This window comes from Medicago truncatula, chromosome 4, assembly GCF_003473485.1.
Source record: "Medicago truncatula cultivar Jemalong A17 chromosome 4, MtrunA17r5.0-ANR, whole genome shotgun sequence".
Lineage (NCBI taxonomy): Eukaryota > Viridiplantae > Streptophyta > Magnoliopsida > Fabales > Fabaceae > Medicago > Medicago truncatula.
In genome coordinates this window covers 31715722-31735552 of record NC_053045.1, presented here as the reverse complement: position 1 = coordinate 31735552, position 19831 = coordinate 31715722, and the positions used below count along the sequence as shown (strand labels likewise).

The 19831-nt window shown below is 32.1% G+C and overlaps 1 protein-coding gene and 1 long non-coding RNA gene across 2 annotated transcripts; one reads left to right on the top strand and one right to left on the bottom strand.

The window, feature by feature from the left end:
* The first annotated feature begins 1948 nt into the window (after positions 1-1948).
* LOC25492494 (inner membrane protein PPF-1, chloroplastic) lies at positions 1949-7450 on the top strand. The gene is made up of 11 exons (XM_013600645.3): positions 1949-2390; positions 3053-3163; positions 3347-3421; positions 3547-3607; positions 3761-3834; positions 3932-4036; positions 5479-5586; positions 5661-5764; positions 6221-6370; positions 6448-6571; positions 7113-7450. The coding sequence occupies exons 1-11, from the start codon at positions 2076-2078 to the stop codon at positions 7218-7220; spliced, it is 1335 nt and encodes a 444-aa protein (XP_013456099.1). The 5' UTR covers positions 1949-2075; the 3' UTR covers positions 7221-7450.
* A 4989-nt stretch (positions 7451-12439) lies between these two features.
* LOC25492491 (uncharacterized) lies at positions 12440-14962 on the bottom strand. Its single transcript, XR_003011320.1, has 3 exons — positions 14802-14962; positions 14604-14710; positions 12440-12663 (listed from the first exon to the last, which is right to left on the bottom strand). It is a non-coding gene; the product is annotated as an uncharacterized lncRNA (long non-coding RNA).
* Positions 14963-19831: the final 4869 nt, after the last annotated feature.

The following is a 19831-nucleotide window of genomic DNA, read 5'->3' as shown; positions in this document are numbered from 1 at the left end:
TTAGTTAATTGTATAATGTATTTTATTGATTGTTATATACTTGTAGTATTTTAGATATACTTTTATCTATCGCTCACCATACATCTCGATATTTTGTAAATAATGGGAGATCTATTCCATCCTTTAATTTTGGATGTCTCGCTCAATTACGCAATATAATAGCACTATATGTTTTGATAGTGTGTGTGATTGTAAACCTAGATCGATGTCTCGCAATACAAATGCTATTATACCATGTCCTTGGACAAAAGAAAAGTTTATGTTTTGCACTTACTAAATCAAAAGATCGTATTCAAAGTTTCACGTAGGAAAAGCCTTAAGTGCAAGAATAATAACGTTGATATAATGAAACAAAAGTTATATTTAACTAGTCATATCAAGTATTTACATTAAAATCGTAATTAACTAGACCTAATCATAAAACAACGAGAGCTTTAGTTAGAGATTGTCATGGTAACTTACAACAAAGAGATGAAACGAGAGAGGATGTTGCGTCAACACTTTATTCTTCAAGTTGTAATGCTCTGCCTTGCTTGTAGACTTGCTCCTCTATTATCCTTGCGTTTCTCTCCTTTTCCAAAGTGATAGAATGACAAACAATGTCAATGTGACTGATTCCTCTTTATTTAGTTTTTTGAAAGTGACATTTTGCTAGACGAATTGTATGCTCGGCAAGAGAATTGTGATTTTTTTACCTTGAAATCTTTAGCAGCTCATTCACATGAGTCACTAATCTGTCAGAATTCACTATGAGAATTGGAATACATCACATTGAATGGTGCCCCGTTTCAAGACTCCAATCTTAGTGACAATCGTCGGGAGTGTGCTTTCTGCTCGCCTAGCGAATTGCATGAACTCGATCTTCTTGTCCTTTTTGCTTGGATCTTTATTCATGTTTCTTTAATACTAAAAAAATGCATTTGAACAAGATCATAGTACATGAATTTCCACTCATGATCTAGCTATCTAATATTCAGACTAAATTGAAGGATTATCATCAGGTTCCTTGCATAACAAGTCAATAACTGTCATAATTTATATAGATAAAATTAAGTAATTTGAAACTTTTCAAGCATCGTGGGGCGTTTTGACCATCTTACTGATACATGTATTGTGAATAGACTATCCTCTTCGACATGCTGGCTTCTCGGCTTGCATTAACTTAGTAAAATTAATCAAAATGTTGGAGTAGATGTTGTTAGATTACACGAGTCAAGTCTTGCATACCATGTTTATTGTCGTCTTGCGTTAATCTTAGCGCACTTGTTTGTTAATATGTTGATTGTTGTTAGGATGATTGCCACTTATATTTAAGATATTTATTTCATTCAATTATATTCTTGAAATAATTAGTCACTTTGTATGTTTTTCTTATGAGTATTTGTTTAATTTTTTGTGTAGGTAATGAGATGGTGTTGCTTAAAGAGAAGATTGACGTCTTCGTGACCTTAGTTGATTTGGACAACGCATAATATAAAGAGCAGAGTGAAGACGGAGCGAAGGAGTTATCAACATTATGCCATCACAATATACTTAAATTTAATTTAGTTACGAATAAGTCAAACACTTATGCGATTGACATTTAAATTTTTATTTAGAGTAGCTCAATACAATGTGACAAACTATCTGGAGTTGTTTTCGTTGAGATTTTATTATTTTCCATAATTTGATTTATGTTATGCCACAAGTTTACAATGTAATGTTTTCTATGTATGTGAATATTTTTAAAATAAAAAATTATCTAAAATTGAAGTCATCGTTCTTTAATTGAACACCGTTTCCTTCCATTTTTTTTTTTTTTGACTAAAAATTGCAAGAGCAAATAACATTTTTTTTGACTAAAAATTGCAAGAAGCAAATAACCACCGGTAATAATATGTAATGACGTGTCACACAGTCGCTGGCTGAAAATCTTCCACTACCCATATCGTGCAGTTGTCTCTACCTCGCAAAACAAAATGCATTTCATTCGGATAATAGCAAAAAAATATCCTCTCATCTCTTTTCTCTATTCTGTGACGAGAAGCTGAAGCCTTCGCCCTTCAAGCCTCTCTCTATCACCCTTCTCATCATCCATGGCGAAGACACTGATTTCATCTCCATCATTCATCGGAACTCCACTTCCTTCACTTCACCGCAACTTCTCCCCTAACCGCACCAGACTATACACCAAAGTTCACTTCAGTTTCCACCAAATTCCTCCAATTCAATCCTTAACTCATTCTATTGATGTTGCCGGTGTCTTCGCCAGAGCTGAAGGCCTTCTTTATACGCTTGCTGATGCCGCCGTTACGGCCGATGCGGTTACTTCCACTTCCACGGATGTTACTGTGCAGAAGAACGGAGGTTGGTTTGGTTTCATCTCCGATGGTATGGAGTTTGTTCTTAAGGTAATCTTCACAACTTCTGCTTTTTAATTTTATCAATTATCTTTCTTAATATTCGTAATTTAACTAATTTTTGTTTATAATTCATTCCAAAGAAAATATATGAAATAAAATCAAACCGAACTTATGAAAATAAGTTGAAAACAGTTTGGGAGATGTAATAATTTGTTTCTATGAGATCTTCCAAACAGTCTCATAAGTGATTATACCAATAAATAAGCTCAAATAAGTCAATCCAAACATGACCTTACTATAAAAGGATTTGTTGCTCTTTGATTCATGAAACTTGTATTATTGAGGTTGTTGAGTTTTTTTAGAAGATTGAACCGTTTTTTCTTATCCTGAAATGATATGTTGCAGGGAAAGTGTTCAGTGTTACTAACTTACTGTTTACTTTTTCTGTTAATTTGATTGAACAAGTTAAACTTGTGTATTTTTTTTAGGTTATATGGAAATGTATACGTATAAATGGAAAGAGTAATGCTATTTGTTTCGAATGGTTTTCTAGTTTCAATGGACTTGGCCCTTACCCTTTTGCTTTAGAGTTATCATGTAAAATAGCCATAAAAAGGAAAAAAAATCTACCTACAAATGTTCCACGTTCCTGTAATAAAATTGGAGGATTGCATTTTATAACAGGAAATGTTTTGCTTGTTGTTACTCAGATATTAAAGGATGGTTTGTCTGCCGTGCATGTGCCTTATTCGTATGGATTTGCTATCATATTGCTCACTCTTATTGTTAAGGCGGCTACGCTTCCTTTGACAAAGCAACAGGTTAGTACAAATTACAACAATTTCTATAGGCAAATTTACTGAAACCATGAAATTATGATAACCTCGTTTGAAACATTACAAACAAACCATAAATGGATTGCCAGTTGGAAAAAAAAAAAACCATAAATGGATTTTTCTTTCAGTTATATGAAATGAAGTTCTGACTTTATTTAATACATGTAGGTTGAATCAACACTAGCTATGCAAAACCTTCAACCTAAAATTAAGGCCATTCAACAAAGATATGCTGGTAATCAGGTGAGGGGTGTTGCTGTTTGTTACTTATTAAGCATCCAATTTAATCTTAAGTAAATATTGATTTTGTACCTTAAAATGATAGCATGGTTGTTTCTAACTACTTATTTCATTGCCCTCATTTCAAGGAAAGAATACAACTTGAGACTTCAAGGCTATATACCCAAGCTGGGGTTAACCCATTGGCAGGTACACTTATATCTTACTATTGCCTTTATCATTTTCTTCTCAGCTCTGATTCTGTATAATAATGCTTTGACATGTGATAATATGATGTCAAAATATTTGCAATATCATAACTGGGCTGTACTTAATAGAAGGAAATTTTATCATTTTTTATAGGTTGTTTACCGACTTTGGCTACTATTCCCGTCTGGATTGGTCTATACCAAGCTTTATCTAATGTGGCAAATGAGGTAATTAATGGTATATAAACTATTATAATTTTAGATTTTGATAGACGAATTACAACTACATGATTTTTGCTAATTATTGAAAACTTTTAATTTGAAGGGACTGTTAACAGAAGGTTTCTTATGGATCCCTTCTCTCGGTGGTCCCACTAGCATTGCTGCTAGACAAAGTGGATCTGGAATTTCTTGGCTTTTTCCATTTGTGGTAAGTTATCCTTTGCTCATAAGCGAAATAATTTTTTTGCATTTGGCTATTTCTTTTTCCTTGTACTTGTGAGTCTGTGACACAAACACTATGATTTTCAGACATCACACTATTTACTCTTAACAATAATTTTTTTTGGAGCTTATTCCCAGTCATGGTTCCTGAAACAATAAAATTCTAAATTGTATGTCGTACAATACAATTGCTGATAAAAATTCTTTTCATAGTTAGTAATGTAGCAATTTGTGTAGGCTCTGCTTGTGAAAATATATGCAAGGTCCCTTTTTATAAGTTATGCATATGCACTATTGTCCCAGTTAGTCTTAGATTTCAGTAAATACGAGACATGGTTTATGCAGCATGGGTGCCAGTTGGATTAAATAGTATATAACATGCAGCACATTTAGTGATGCAGATTCTTTTAGTAGTTTGGAATTTAGCATTTTGGGGGTGGGGGTATGCCGGTATGGTCTGTTCACCACAGAATGTGCCAATAGGGACTAAATGAGCATTTAGGTCGACTGCTTAATTAAACATTAATTCACAAGCACTTGTCGTATTAAAATTTATATACAAATTGTTTCTACCAAGGGAGAGCCTTGATGCAACGCTAAAGTTGTTGTCACGTGACTGAAAGGTCACGGGTTCAAGTTCTAGAAAGAGCCTCTTGTGTAAAAAACAGGGGAAGACTGCGTAGGATACACCAAAATGGCGAGACCCCTTCTTGGACCTGTGTATGTGGGAGCTTTAGTGCACCGAGCTGCCCTTTTTTTTTTTTCAAATTGTTTCTACCATCAAAGAGGAAATGAGAGTTAATTGCACTACAGTTCTTTTTGAGTTGTTTCATTACAAAATGAAGTTCTCTAATAGCCTATCCATAAAAGCTTATGAAAATAAGTTGAATGCAAATGAACATATCATCAAGTATTTTAGTAAGTTTTTCCAAGCACTTGCACAAATGTTTATATCATAAATAAGCCTAAATACACTCTTATAAACACCCCCTAGTAAATCATTTTGCTTGTTACAATGGTCATTACCACATCATTTAGTTTCTTTATAGTTTTACGGAGCTCGGTGTTTATTGGTTGTGTTGTGGTAGGTTGAATCTTGTGGTAAATGTAACTAGGAAGTAGGAACTGGGAAAACAACATTATGTTTTGATGACTTCAGTATTTCTTCTCTTTGGTTGACCCTCTTTTCTCACTTTCTTTTTACAAGGAAAAATTTTCTTCTACATTTTTTTGGTTGTGGTTTATGAGATTTCATTTTTTATTTATTTATATCAGTATGGATAATAGCATTTAATGTTCTAGATGAAATGTTCACCTACTGCAGTCATTTATCACAATGTAGTAGGCGGTACACTTTGTTAGTTGATTCTATGTTTTTTCTTCCGTTATACAATATAACGTAACAAACGTCTGTTAATTGTTATGCAGGATGGCCATCCACCTTTGGGTTGGTATGACACTGCAGCGTATCTTGTTTTACCTGTTCTTCTTATTCTTTCTCAATATGTTTCAATGGAAATCATGAAACCACCTCAGGTAAGCATGTCAGGTATCCTTCTCTTTCCTTATTATTTTACAAAGCAGACCTAACGTGGTTTTTTTTTTTACAGACAAATGATCCTACTCAAAAGAATACACTTCTTATTTTCAAGTTTCTTCCACTCATGATTGGCTACTTCTCACTATCTGTGCCATCAGGACTAACAATTTACTGGTTAGTATTTCACAAACTATATCAATGGACTCCTCTCTAGTTATTAAGTTCCTATTTTTTAATTTTCAAATTTTTGCCATAACTTCATACATTCTTTATATGTTTTATTATGGGTTACTATTATAATTATCTTATATTCTATAAATAAATCAAATTTGGTCAGCAAATCAACTTACCGTATCCATATAATACACCTTTTTCTTTCAGAAACCATTTCCTTGATATGACTGCCTAATGTGTGAAACTCAAGTATACAGAGACCATATGCACGAGAACTTAGATACTTCTTTCTGAAGGAATATCATGTTCATCAAGTCAATAATTTTTCAGTAATATATATATATATATATAATACACACACACTATTAGATGTGGGAGATAGTTGTGACGACATTGCTTGTGTGCTGAGAAAAATAAACAATTTAGTTGCTGATAGATTTTTTTTCCTTTTGCTAGGTTTACGAATAATGTCCTGAGCACAGCTCAACAAATATGGTTGCGCAAATTAGGAGGTGCGAAGCCTGCTGTTAATGAAGATGCTGGTGGAATTATTACGGCAGGACGAGCTAAGAGATCATTTTCTAAGCCCGAAAAGGATGGTGAAAGGTCAGTATTTTATGATACAGGTTGCAGCCTCGGTCTTTCAATCCCTCATATACTTATGGCAAATTGGTGATTTACAGGTTTACGCAGTTAAAAGAAGAGGAGAGGAAGAAAAAGTTAAGCAAGGCACTGCCCGCGGATGAAGTTCAACCTCTGGCCTCGGCTTCTGTTTCTGATGATGGCTCGGATGTAAAAAACGAGAAGGTAAATATTCAACTTCTAAAGTTTCCTAGTCACAAATTGTATACAATAGAGCTGTCTATTCGAGAGAAAAAGAAGTAATTAAAGGTGTTCGGATCCCAACTCTGGACAAAAAGAAAAGCTCAATATTTCCATGATTTCATATTGCATAGAATCCCTTAAAAATTGAAACTATTGTATAAGGAACAATTTCCGAATCCCAACTACCGTCTATTTCCAATCTTGTATAAAGATGAAATGGCTCGTTCATTTGCTTCCATATAAGAAAATACAAATTTCCCAGGAAATTCAAGAGGCCTGGTTCTGTCTCAACCCACTTCTTTCCTGATTCTCTCTTCCACCTACTTTGTTTCCCCTTCCCTCCTAACCATCTGACCATCCTACTTCTTGATTTTCCCATGCTATGAAAAAGATGTTGAACAACTTTTCCTATTTTTACTTTTTTGAGAAAAATTATTACCGTCATTTTAATGTAATTTAAGGTTGGTGTTTGAAATTTCCATTCTTCTACCAAAAAACCCCATGCTAAACCAACTTTATACAGGAACAAGAAGTTACCGAAGAGGCGTATGCATCCAAAGTTCCCCAAGAGGTTCAAAGTTTTTCTAGGGGAAGAAGAAGCAAGCGTTCAAAGCAAAAGCCTGTTGTATGATAACGGACCACACACAATTGTTTGTAGTTTATAGTAAGTTTTGTATATTACAATGGTTTGTAACATTTTTGGGTTGTCACTTTTATTGAACATGTTATTTAATTCTGCAAAATATATTTTGTTTCGTATAAGTTCCACATGTTAGCAAATGTAAATTGTCCTTTAACAGACACCTGCTTTCTTACAATTAAAAACTTTCTGTTGAACAAAGATAGTATGATAACGGACCACATACAATTGTTTGTAGTTTATAGTAAGTTTTGTATATTTCAACGGTTTGTAACATTTTTGGGTTGTTACTTTTATTGAATATATTATTTAACTCTGCAAAATATATTTTGTTTTGTATGAGTTCCACATGTTAACAAATGTAAATTGTCCTTTAACAGACACCTGCTTTCTTACAAAATACTTCCTGTTGAAAAAAAATAGTTTAAAACCTTGTAATGAAAGTTCTCAATTGAAAGCAAGGTTGGAAGCCTGAGACAAATGCGCATTAACCTTGCATATTATTGTGAAATAATTGAATATGCTTATATATCAAGTCCGTGTAACAAACTGTCTCTTAATTAAAGTAACTGACTAGCTCTGTAGAATTAGTTATGTGTAAAATGGGTAGGGCGGGTTAAAAGAAACATGAATTTATATGTGCAAGAAGTTTAGAAGAGTTGGGAAATTTGACGATATAGGAAACAGGGAGACATCTCATGAAGAATGGCATGTCTAGGGGATGGAAATTTCTGTAGTATGTAGGTTATATAAGAGGCAACCTTTTGTAGCACCATGTTTGGAACGAGGGAGCACACATTGTCTAGCTTGAGGGTCCAACATGGTTTTGTTTTGAGCGTGTTTGAAGGCTTAAGAGAAACAATTATAGACTTTGAGATCAAGGAAGATGTGTGGCTTGGTTATGCATTGCCTCAAATGGTCATTATTTGTGGTGATGTATTAGAGGATGATTGGGTAATCCCATGTTCGACATGGCCAAGGGTCTGTTTGGTTCAAAATTTTGAATGATGGGAGATATTTTAATGGAGGAGAACGATTAAAGATGTTATGTTTGGTTGAGAGGATGAAAGGGGAAATGACTCTTTTACAAGTGGGAAAATGGATTTCAATGGATGGAGGGGAAGTGCTAATTTACACCCTCATAACATATTAGGTGACATTTGATTCAAGGTTATTTTTTGTCAATACTTATTTGAAGATTTACCTTCTTAAGTGATTTGGGATTTCTGTAAAAAAAATAAAAAAGTGATTTGGGATAGAAAGTGATGAGAATTGGACTAATTGGTGGTGGTATGATTTTGTAATTCAAACTATGAAGTTTGGAGCAAAGTAATGAGCTATTAATATTTGATCAGAAATTAGCTTGCAAGGATTGGCTTAATGAGGAAGATGAAGTTACTGCAGTCATGACATAACGGATGTTCTTGAGTTTGTGACCAAGTAGAAAAACCATGTTTAAAATAACGTATGTATACTATGAACTTTTTATTAGTATAAAACAAAGTTAGTTTAAACACCAGTGATTTGAGACCTTTTTCAACTTAAAAATAGCTATTGCATTTTTGACGCATATGCAAACATACACCTGACCGTATTGCATTGTCCGTTTGCCCCCAAAATTTGAACAAACTTAACAAGCTAGTTAAAAAATATTTTATACGTAAAAAAAGTTAGTTAGAAAATAAATTGAGATTTGTTTACATTAAGACGACATCAATGCATTGGCTGGTGAAATTACGGGTTCCCCAAAGTATTCTATGGGATTTCCCGTATGGTTAAATTTGTCAGAAAACTTGTCCACTATTTTTAATTCCTGAAAACATGATAGGTGAAAGGGTGTAAATTGGTATTTTTTAAATTGTTATTATTATCAAACTCAGAATTCTTTCTTGAAAGAAAATGTATTTTCCTTCACCAACCATGCATGCTACTTAAGTATTAAAATGCCCCTTATAAAAAAAACTCCAGTATAAATATTTCTTCTTAAAAAAAAAAAAAACTTCAGTATCAAATGCTTCATCTTAAATTTCTACTTTCTGTCTATTTAGGCTATAAACTGATTTCGGTAAAGTTAATTATTACTTCATTTGTTTCTATTATAAGAAAAAATATGTCAAAGAAAGTTGATGTATTTGGTTCAAATTTAGAGGATAATTTGACTTTGAAGCTTTGATGAAAAGGATATACAACAAATCAGGTGAATAAGGAGTTAAGAGGAAAACAAATCCCTTGGTGAAGGTGATTTAGGGATGACAGTCCGACAAAAGTGTTACATGAGAATTTAAGGAAAAGACGGAGATTACGTATCTTCATTATTTCTAGACAAATTTCAAGAATATAGTTTCATTTAAGGGAGGTAGAGTGCAACACCCCCAAGTTTTTGTTATTTTATTTTTAGGCTTTTTGATTTAGTTGTGCTTATTGTTAGATGTTTGAATTATTAGACATCAATTGGATAATAGGGAATATGTTAGAATATGTTTTACAAACAAAATCAATAAAATCTATTATGTGAATTAATCAATTAATGTATACATCAATATCAATTAATATCAAATCATAGGAGATGAGCATAGTTTTACTTCATAAATAGATTAATGTTTGGAGGAAATTCAATTTCTAGTTATCTGATTCAAAAAGGAAAAACATTACTCTTTATAAGAGATCAAAATTTGAATCCAACACAAACATCACCTTTTGGAGACCATAACCCTAAGTTATTTAAGCAATACTAGTTCAAAATTTTGTCATTTAAATCTTTAGCGATTCTTGAGTTTGAAAGCACCTAAGTTTCATAAATACTAAAAAAAAATCCAATTTTAAACCATTTTTAGTTCCACTTGTCAGTATGGATCAATCAATTTGAGGAGTGTAATACCAACATAGTTTCTCATTGATCAAAACCATTCTTTGATAGGTAACTTCGTAGATTTATTCATGTTTCAATCAAATTTCATAGAACAATCAGCTTTTTTCTTTATCCTTAAATTCCACAGTTTTTCCTTAAACTTAGACAACAAGAATCATTCTTCTATAATTATGTTTGTAAATACACAAATTGTCGATTAAGGTAGGAAAGAGTTTGATTCTTAGATATAACAAGTATAAATAGAAATAGGTGGCATTTAGGGTGGATAGGAGGAATTCTTTCCCACCATGGAAAAGTCACTTTTCGATCTCTAGATCAAATAAAGAGCACACTTTTATAGTGGACCCTCAATACTAGATTTTTTTTCAAAACAAAAATAAAACATTTTTTTTTGCTGAAAAAGGAAAAAAAATTAGAGAAATGGTGGATGATTAACATCAACTAAATTGTTCAAAATCATGCCATCATACTGACATAGTTTAATAGCGTAAAAGTGTGATAAAAAACCATTCTGATTCGATCTCGTCGGAATCCTCAGATCCGATATTCCACCATCGGCGATCTGTGACTACGGTAATGGCCAGTTCATATGCCATGAATCATCGCCCAGATTTGGTCCATCGCCGATTGATGGAAGGAGATCTTAACGCGACCCTTATCAGATTATGGGTTGGTAACCTCGCAAAGGTTCCATATGGGCGTTGACGTACTGCAAAATACATTCCCACATGGAAGCAAGTTTGGGAGACAAGGAGGGAGCAATTGATATACGACACCTTCAACAAATAAATTCACAACAGTTTTATTTCCTCTCCCAACTAAAAATAAGACTTATTCAAACTAATATTATTTATTTATTTAAATCATTTTTTAAAAAAAACATCAAAAACTAAAATTATTTGGAATCAGATCTGGGTATTTTTGCTAATTCAAAAAAAAAAATCTGGGTATTTTTATGAACAAAGTTAGGGTATTTTTTCATTCATCTTCCAACTTTGTTCAAGTTGTTGTAATGGTACTGTTAAAAAAAAAAAAGGTTGCTGGAATGGTAGCCATGGTTGAGCTTGTGGTGGTGGATGAGTGATGAAGGTGAAAGAAAAAAAATATAGTGTGGAAAAGACTATCGATGTTGTTGAATTTGGTGGTGGTGAAAAGGTGTAAAAATAATATAGTGATGATGAAGTATGATAAGAATGTACTCTCCATTTAATTCAACAGTTAAAATTTACTTTCTTATAGTGGGAAAGAATTCCTCCGACCCAACCTAAATGCCACCTTATTAAATAGAAATGTCTTATGATCCCTAGGTTGCACAAACATGATTATTGTGCCTAGACTGTCGTCGGAACTCGGAACCATGAAATTAGGCTATGTGTTATTTAATCAACTCATCTCTCATGACATGTCATTTATTTAATTTAATATTTTTACAATATGACTGGTTGATGAATATGGCTTCATAGGTGTATGTTGAGTTATTTTAGATTAAATGGTTAATAGTGTTTTTCACCCTTGTAATATATGTCATTTTCGGTTTGATTTGCATATTCGTAAAATTTTTATTTTCCGAAAAACATTCTTAATAGGCCATTCAAAAACCAAAATTTCTTGAAAAAAAATTCTGAAAATGGCCTATAAGGGGTGTTTTCTGAAAAATAAAATTTTTACAAAGGTGCAAATCAAACCGAAAATTTTATAGGGGCGAAAATCAAAAATGATATATATTACAGAGGTGAAAAACACTATTAACCCTAGATTAAATTATGTATAATGTGACAAAAGTATTGTGGTTGTCATATATTGATTTAATAATGAACTCTTCAATTGATTATGTTAATTCCACATGTTTAATTATATGATATTATCTATTTGTACGAGTGTTTTAAATTGAAACAAATTTTACCTACAATTTATATTACATTGCATTTTAAACACTTTCATGGTAGAGAGTGTGACAAAAGACATTATATTGTGGAATTACACACCAACGTTAAAAAAGATAAAATTACACTTTTAGTCCCTTAACTTAATTTTAGGCAATAGTTTGGTCATTTATCTTTTTCTCATTTTAATTTGGTCCTTTTTGTCCATTTTCATATACATTTTCAAGCTTCAAATTAAATATTCTTATGCAAACATAGACAAGGATCATAAATTTGAAGATTGAAAGACCATAAGAAAATAAAATCATGAATTTTCAGCTTAAAAATTCATATGTAAATGGATCAAAAGGACAAAATTGAAATGAAAAAAAGATAAAGGACTCAACTGTAACCTAAAATAAAGTTAAGGGACTAAAAATGTAATTTTGCATTAAAAAAACTCATAAAAGTATTAAAACTTTGGCGCAAATTATTTTTTTCACATTTCTAAAAGATAAGTTTGCGAAATAAAATAAATAACAATAATACAACATTTTGGCTTATGAAAGTCAATTATAACAATACAAATATCTAATAAGGAATACAATAACCCCAACGAAACTGAATAATTAAATTGAAGTTTATACTCTACTCACACAAGCAAAGTGCCATCGTTCACTTCTCATGAAATGTAGACTACAATCTGCATATATAATAATACATAAAAGAAGATGACATACAAAAAAGATGTGAGTATATCTTATACCATTTTAAAGGCATAAGGTAATATTAGATGTACACATTCACAAACAAACGATCAAAACATACACACACCAAGCGTTACTCAAAATGCACTAATCAAACAAACTTTCATTTTTTATTTATTGGCAAAATGCATTTTTGCCCTGCAAGTTTTTCAAACTTGCGATTTTGACCTCCCAAGTTTAAAAATAACACTTTTAACCCCCCAAGTTTCACCCCCTTTGCGAGACCATAGCCCCCCTTAATTTTGACTCGGTGAAGCTGATGTGGATATTTTTTATATTAAATGTTGCCACTTGTGCGTACACATGGAAATTAATGAAAATAAAAAATTTTAAAAGTTGAAAATTGAAATTAAAACTTAAAAATAAAATAAAAAAATTGAAAAGATCTTCTCCATTCATCTTCAACCCAACTTGTTCTTCATTCTACCTTAATCTCCATCCTCAATAATTAAATTTAGTCAAACAAACCAAACTAATTTAAAACAGGAATAACCTCAAATCCAAACAACAATTTTGTTCTAAACTAATGGAACCTTTTTTCTTTTTATTTTTTATTTTTTATTTTTTTATCAAACACTAATTCCGTTCCAATCTTCAAGCCTAAAAAAAAGGTTTAGAATAATTCTGATCCATCAAAACACAACTCAAATAAATTCAACTCAAGCCTAAACCAACAAAGCTTTTTGCAAATACATGAGCTTTTCTCAAGCAAGCTTTTCACAAATACATAACCTTTCATCCAGATACAAAAGCTTTTCGATTTCTTATTCGGCAAAGTGATTCAATTTTGATTTGTTGAGGATGAAGATTAGGGTTGAAGATGAAGAAGAAGAAAATTAGGAATGAAGATTGGGGTTGAAGATGAATGGAGAAGAATTTTCAATTTTTTTATTTTTAATTTATTTCCACGTGTATGCACAAGTGGCAACATTTAATATAAAAAAATATCGACGTCAGCTTTAACTGAGTCAAAATTAAGGGGTGTCACGATTTTGCAAAAGGGGTGAAACTTGAAGGGCCAAAAATGCTATTTTTAAATTTGAGGGGCCAAAATTACAAATTTAGAAAACTTGAGGGATCAAAAGTGCATTTTAACCTTATTTATTTATTTAAAGGGAATCCTATCTCCTATGACTTACCACAAGATATCCATTCTAGGACAATTATAATTTTTTCATCAAACTTCTTAGGGTCAGGATCTTGCCATCAAGGACACCCTAAGTTGACCTCTTTGTCACCAATTCAACATGCTTACCCCCCTTTATAAATAATTTAAATGACCACGATGCATCAAATCGCAAGTGATCACCACCCCCACCTCTCTAAGATGTATCCTAACAATCACATTATCCACCGATTACCATTGTAACCGTTTTTTAATCTTTGTCATTAGTCATCAACCATGTATCATTGTTGTCTTATTTGTCCAAGGTCATTCATGTACCATTTTAACCTTATTCATCTTGGAAGACAATTTTGAAGAAGTATTATCATCTCATTCTTAGACTTAAGCCACACAATATCAAGTATAATTATGTCACATAGCTTGATAAAATATTCACACATCCACAAAATAATATTCTAAAGTCACAATATAAATCAACCACTCCTTTGAGGTTTAAAGATGACTTCTAAGCTTCACACGTGATATATCAAATAACTATGTCATACTTATTAACCTCTTTATATCAATTATAAGAAGAAAAAAAGGTAACAAATTACTTAATATTAATAATACACTTGTATAGTTATTAGAGAAATGAAAAAGTATGTGAAATATTCATCAAAGTATTAAAAAATACATAAAACTGGTAACATTAAGATGAGCAAATAAAACTATATATTATTCATAATATAGAACTATTTTTCAACTTACCTATGATTTAATACATTGACACTTTAGCAACCTACATTCTGGAACTTCATTAGGAGATGTACATAGATCTTGTCCACAATTAGAATCTTTAATACAAAAAGCGAATGCTGTGATAGAAAATAAGAATAAAAAAATGTTACTAAATATGGATGAAAGTTCGCAAAGGTAAAAAAACTAAAAGGATGATAAAAGGCTTACGATCAGTGTCAGCTACAACAAGAAATATGTAAAGAAATATGATCATGATATAAACAAGCTTGAGAACTTCAGTCATACTTTTCCCTCTTTTGCATGTAACTAGTAGAAAATTGTTTGATCACTTTATAGCCTAAAAACTCTCATATAATGTTTACTTCAATTAAATAAATTTTAGTACTTATTATGTTGAATAATATAAAATGTCTCTAAAGTGTATTGATTGGTCACATTTATCCTTTTGGCTTAATCAATTGATCACTTGAATTTATTATAGATCTTACATGGCAATTAAATGTCCCTAAAGTAAATTGAAAAATTCCATTGATATTTTGGGACCGTACATTATTTTTTTTATGTCCTATCCATCCTCATCTCTAAACAACATTGATGTGTAGTGTTTGTCCTTTTAGTTCAGACAATGAATCACTTGATTATATTATGAATATCATATAACAATATTGGTGGTTTATTGATTTTTTTGCCAACATTTCATCATTTTAATTATGATCTATCCTTTCATGATATACGGAGGAAAAATCACAAAAAAAAATGATAAATTTTTTTGGTCCTAAAACATACGCAACCCTTAATTTCATACATCTATTTGACACCAACCTACATGATCTTTTTTATGTGACTCATAGAAAATAAAAAACAAATAAATTAATATAAAAAAACAAGGATAAATTACATATTTAGTCCTTTAACTTAATTTTTTATTTTCATTTTTGTCCCTTAACTAATTAACATTATATTTTTGTCCTTCAACTTATACTTCGTTAGCCAAATAAATCATCTTCGTTAGTTTTTGAAAAAAATGTTAACATTCATCACTTTCATCCTCACCATTCATCACCTTCATCTCAAATCCAAAAATTCCAAAATAAAAATAAAAATTCATCATCTCCATTTATCACCAAATACATTATGGGTCTTGCATGGTGCATGGCATGCTTTTACAAGTTTTTTTTTTTTTTTTTTATTTATTTATGTTGGTCTTATAACTTACATGTGTAGGTCAACCCAGTATTAGTTACCTGTTGTTGCAGGTAATCAGTATTATATTAGTCACATATACAAATTGAGTGCTGGGGTTATTTTGGGTAGTTCAAAAGTAATACCTTTCCTCTTTTCCTTGCCTTTACTGAAACGAGAAGAACATCTTCCTTCACAATTTCTTCATAACTAAACAAATTTTAATTTAACATGGACTAAAAACACTAACGGAAAATTTTGTAGGGACTAAAAAGTGTGATTTATTTTTATAAGGACTAAAATCAAAACTGCAGATATTTATAAGGACCAAAAACTTAATTAACCCTAATATTAGTGATTAAAAATTGCTATCACACATGATTTGATTATTGGTAGCTCTCATACGTTATTAATTGTTTAGAAGATATTTTAGATTGATTAGTCATTGAACATTCTTTCATCGTGATGTATCCAAATAAATATTTTTGTGTCCTACTGTGGCATTGGAGTTATGTTTGAAAAAAATAATAATAAACGTTGATATAAGGTAAATTAGTAGTATATTCAAATTTGACTTTTTCATATTCCAAGGTAAATATACGTAAAAAAAAAAATATAAAAAAAAAGGTAAATTAGTAATATTAATTAGGGTTATGTTTGAAAAAATAATAATAAATGCATCTAGTATTAATTAGGGTTATGTTTGAAGTGCACCCTCCGGTCACTATTATAAGCAAAAACTAACATTTTAGATTCATTCATTAAATGATGTATATAGTTGACAATAACACCCTTTACGTAAATTGTTTGCAAAATCATTTAAGTTATTAAATATCAACTTTAAAGATTAAAATATACTATCCTAGTGGGTCAATCTGCCAAGAAATCTGTGCCATTCAAAATGTTCTTTCTAAATCCAATGGCTCACAACCAATTTAAAAACTAAAAAATAAAATAAAATTGTAGTCTCTTATAGTAGGAGACCCATTAAGGTCGCCTACCGTAGCCATAGCCCTTTCTCATATAGTTGAAGATCAAAAGGAACTTACATCAGAGTTTTCAGAGTTTGAACAATTTGAGGGCTTAAAAATAAGGGAAATGTTAACAAGTGTCCTAGGGGCACTTGATAAGAAGTTTTAAATGGAAACTTTATCTTGAAATTTGTATATTCAATACATTGAAAAATCAAAAAGTAACATTTTCTATATAAAAGTTATCAATTATTTTTATTTTGTGAATTCTTAATAAATATCCTTAGAACACTTGTTAACAAGACCCTAAAAACAATCACCTTATAAATACCAAATGAATGGTATCCATCTTAATTCCAGTCCAGCTCCATCCATTTATTTTCAGAGTACTCACCACGACCCCTATTTATTCTTTCATTGCACCAAAACCCAAAAATCTTGACCTTCTCTCTCCTATTTATTTTGACATAGTATAAGTCAAAGGATCAAAATGGCGTTAATTATTTAGGGGATTAAAATAAAAACAACAAAATAAATTAAGGGATTAAATATACAATTTAGCCCAAAAACAAAATGCTTGTGAAATATCTCTATATATATATATATATATATATATATATATATATATATATATATATATATATATATCTTCCATGTTTCTCTCATTCCCTACCCCTCCACTTCTACCTTCTCGTCTCGGCCGCCTAGACTTCCCTCTCTCATTCGCCTTCTTTGTTACTCTCGGACCCCATCCATCCGCTCTCATGTCGACGTCAATAACATGGATTTGGTCGGCTACCTTGAAAACGTTGATATGGTCGTCATCATAGACAATATGAATCTGAGCTCAAGGTCGTTGGAAGAGATGCATCAAAGTCGACGAAGTGAAACTCGCAGCCACCAACACGGTTGCCAATGGAGAGAAAGATCTTAGATTAGAGAAATAAAGTAAGTGACAATGATAGTGGGTTTGGCGTTGAAGATAGCAGAGATAAGGAGGAGGCCATTGGGGGTGGGGGTGGGGGCGGGAGAAGGTGAAGAAGAGCGGCAGGTAAGATGAAAGAGATAGATAGATAGAGATAAAGTGGCTACTCAATGGATGGATGGACCAAATGGGGTGTCCATGAAACATTAGTGCATTTTTTTCGTTTACAAATAAATTATAGTTTTGACCAATGAAAAAGTTAATTGTATTAATGATGAAGCAAATACGTGATTATACTTATTCATAAATTGAAAGTAATTTAGAAAGGTAATGCATAGATAAACTTGAGAATTTCAACAATTTTTTGCATTTGTTTAAAACAAACATGAGTATTATTTTTTTGAATATTTTTAAATGTAAAAAACTCATACCTGTATACTTCAATTAAATAGTTGTTACCATCCATAAAATGTGAGACATACTAGCTTATAAAAAGAGGTGTAATTACTAGCTTGTATTAATTAATAATGAAGCAATAACGTGATTAAATGTGTTAGCATATAATACAACCTTTGAAAAATAGGGATAGCACTTGAGTGACATTGTGGTGTCAATGTCATATGACAAGTGGCAATGTGGAAATTGGACTCAGGCCCACGCTAGGCGTGAGGGTGGATGTTGAAGTTGGTTTTGAAGTTGTCTGTAGTGTTAAGATAGTTGAAAGTTATGTGGAGTTAGTTAGACTAGAGTTAGTAATCAACTATAGTTAGTTGATAAGTAAACTAGACTTAGTAGCTTGGTTAGAAGTTAGTTAGAGGTAGTTACTCAAACTAATCTCTATATATAGGAACACTATTGTACTCATTCATTATCTTTTATCAATCTACTTTGAGTATCTCCCTCATGGGTACTCTTATGCTTGCTATCTTGCTTACATCTATGACTTTTCTCCTATGATTCCATGATTCTTAATGTGGTATCAGAGCGATACCCTAGGGAGGAAGTTGATGATGCTTCCGCTTTCGATTCAGACACCGATGAAGATGAAGAATCTGATGATGCAGCTTCTGCTTCTGCGATTCCGGAAACTTCATCTTCTCAAGATCGCATCTTTTTTGGCAGTTTCGAGTCTCCAATTACTCCAGTTTCAACTCATGTAATCGCACCAGAATTTGATGGATTCTCCATCAAGATTGGGGAGATTTCATGTGTTCTTGTTGCTCCTTGCAGCAACATCGTAAATGAAGACAATTCTGTGTTTGTTAATTTGCAAGAAGATGAGAAATTGGAAATTCTTGAACCTGAATTGACGAATTGCGACTCTGATTTCTTTGTTTCTGAAGTGCCGGAAGTTTTCGTCACAATTTTACCAGTGAGATTGTGTAGCCCTGTTTACGGCGTCGTCTCCGTGAGGCCTTTCGCCTCGTGGTTGTTCGTCGGAAAACAGGCTGAACAACTTGCTTTCGTCGTCAACAATCAGCTTCGTGTTTTCAAGTTACATGATGAATCAATCATCAATTTCGATCCCGGCGGAAGAATTGGTTCGTGTTTGCTGTTCTCCGTTTTCACAGTTCTTCGACAAATTCAATTCCGGTTGTGGTGGATACCTTGGGATCGAGGGAGGCACGTCCTGATTCTGATTTGTGTTTAGAATCACTTTTATGGCTATTTTTCGTCTCTTGTTTGGAATCAGCATTGCGTTTGCAGAATCACCAGGCGTTTACAGTTTTCAGAATCGCATTTGAAAAGGTTGTTATTGGTTCATACTTCAAATACCACGTTTCAGAAATTCATTTTGAATGAGTTGTTTTTAGAAAAGTGCTTCTGAAATAAGCTAGTTGAAGAATGAGCAGAAACGCGTAAGAGTTTTCAGCAGAGTCTCAAGCTTTCTCACATGTTCAAGCTATTTTCAGAAGAAGTGTGTTTTACATAAGCTGTTCTTCGTTCAAAAGCGCTTGCAGATCATCAAGAAGATAATTACGTTTCCTTGTTTCATGTTAAATAAGCCATATAGAAGCATGTTTTTGAAACCATTGTTTTGCATCAGATTCTGGAAAAGTGATTTTGAAAAGCGCGTTTGGTACAAGCTGTTTTGACAAAGCACAATTTGTTAAGTGTTTCTCCTTCATCCTTGTGCTTAGAGTTTTGGCAGTGTGTGT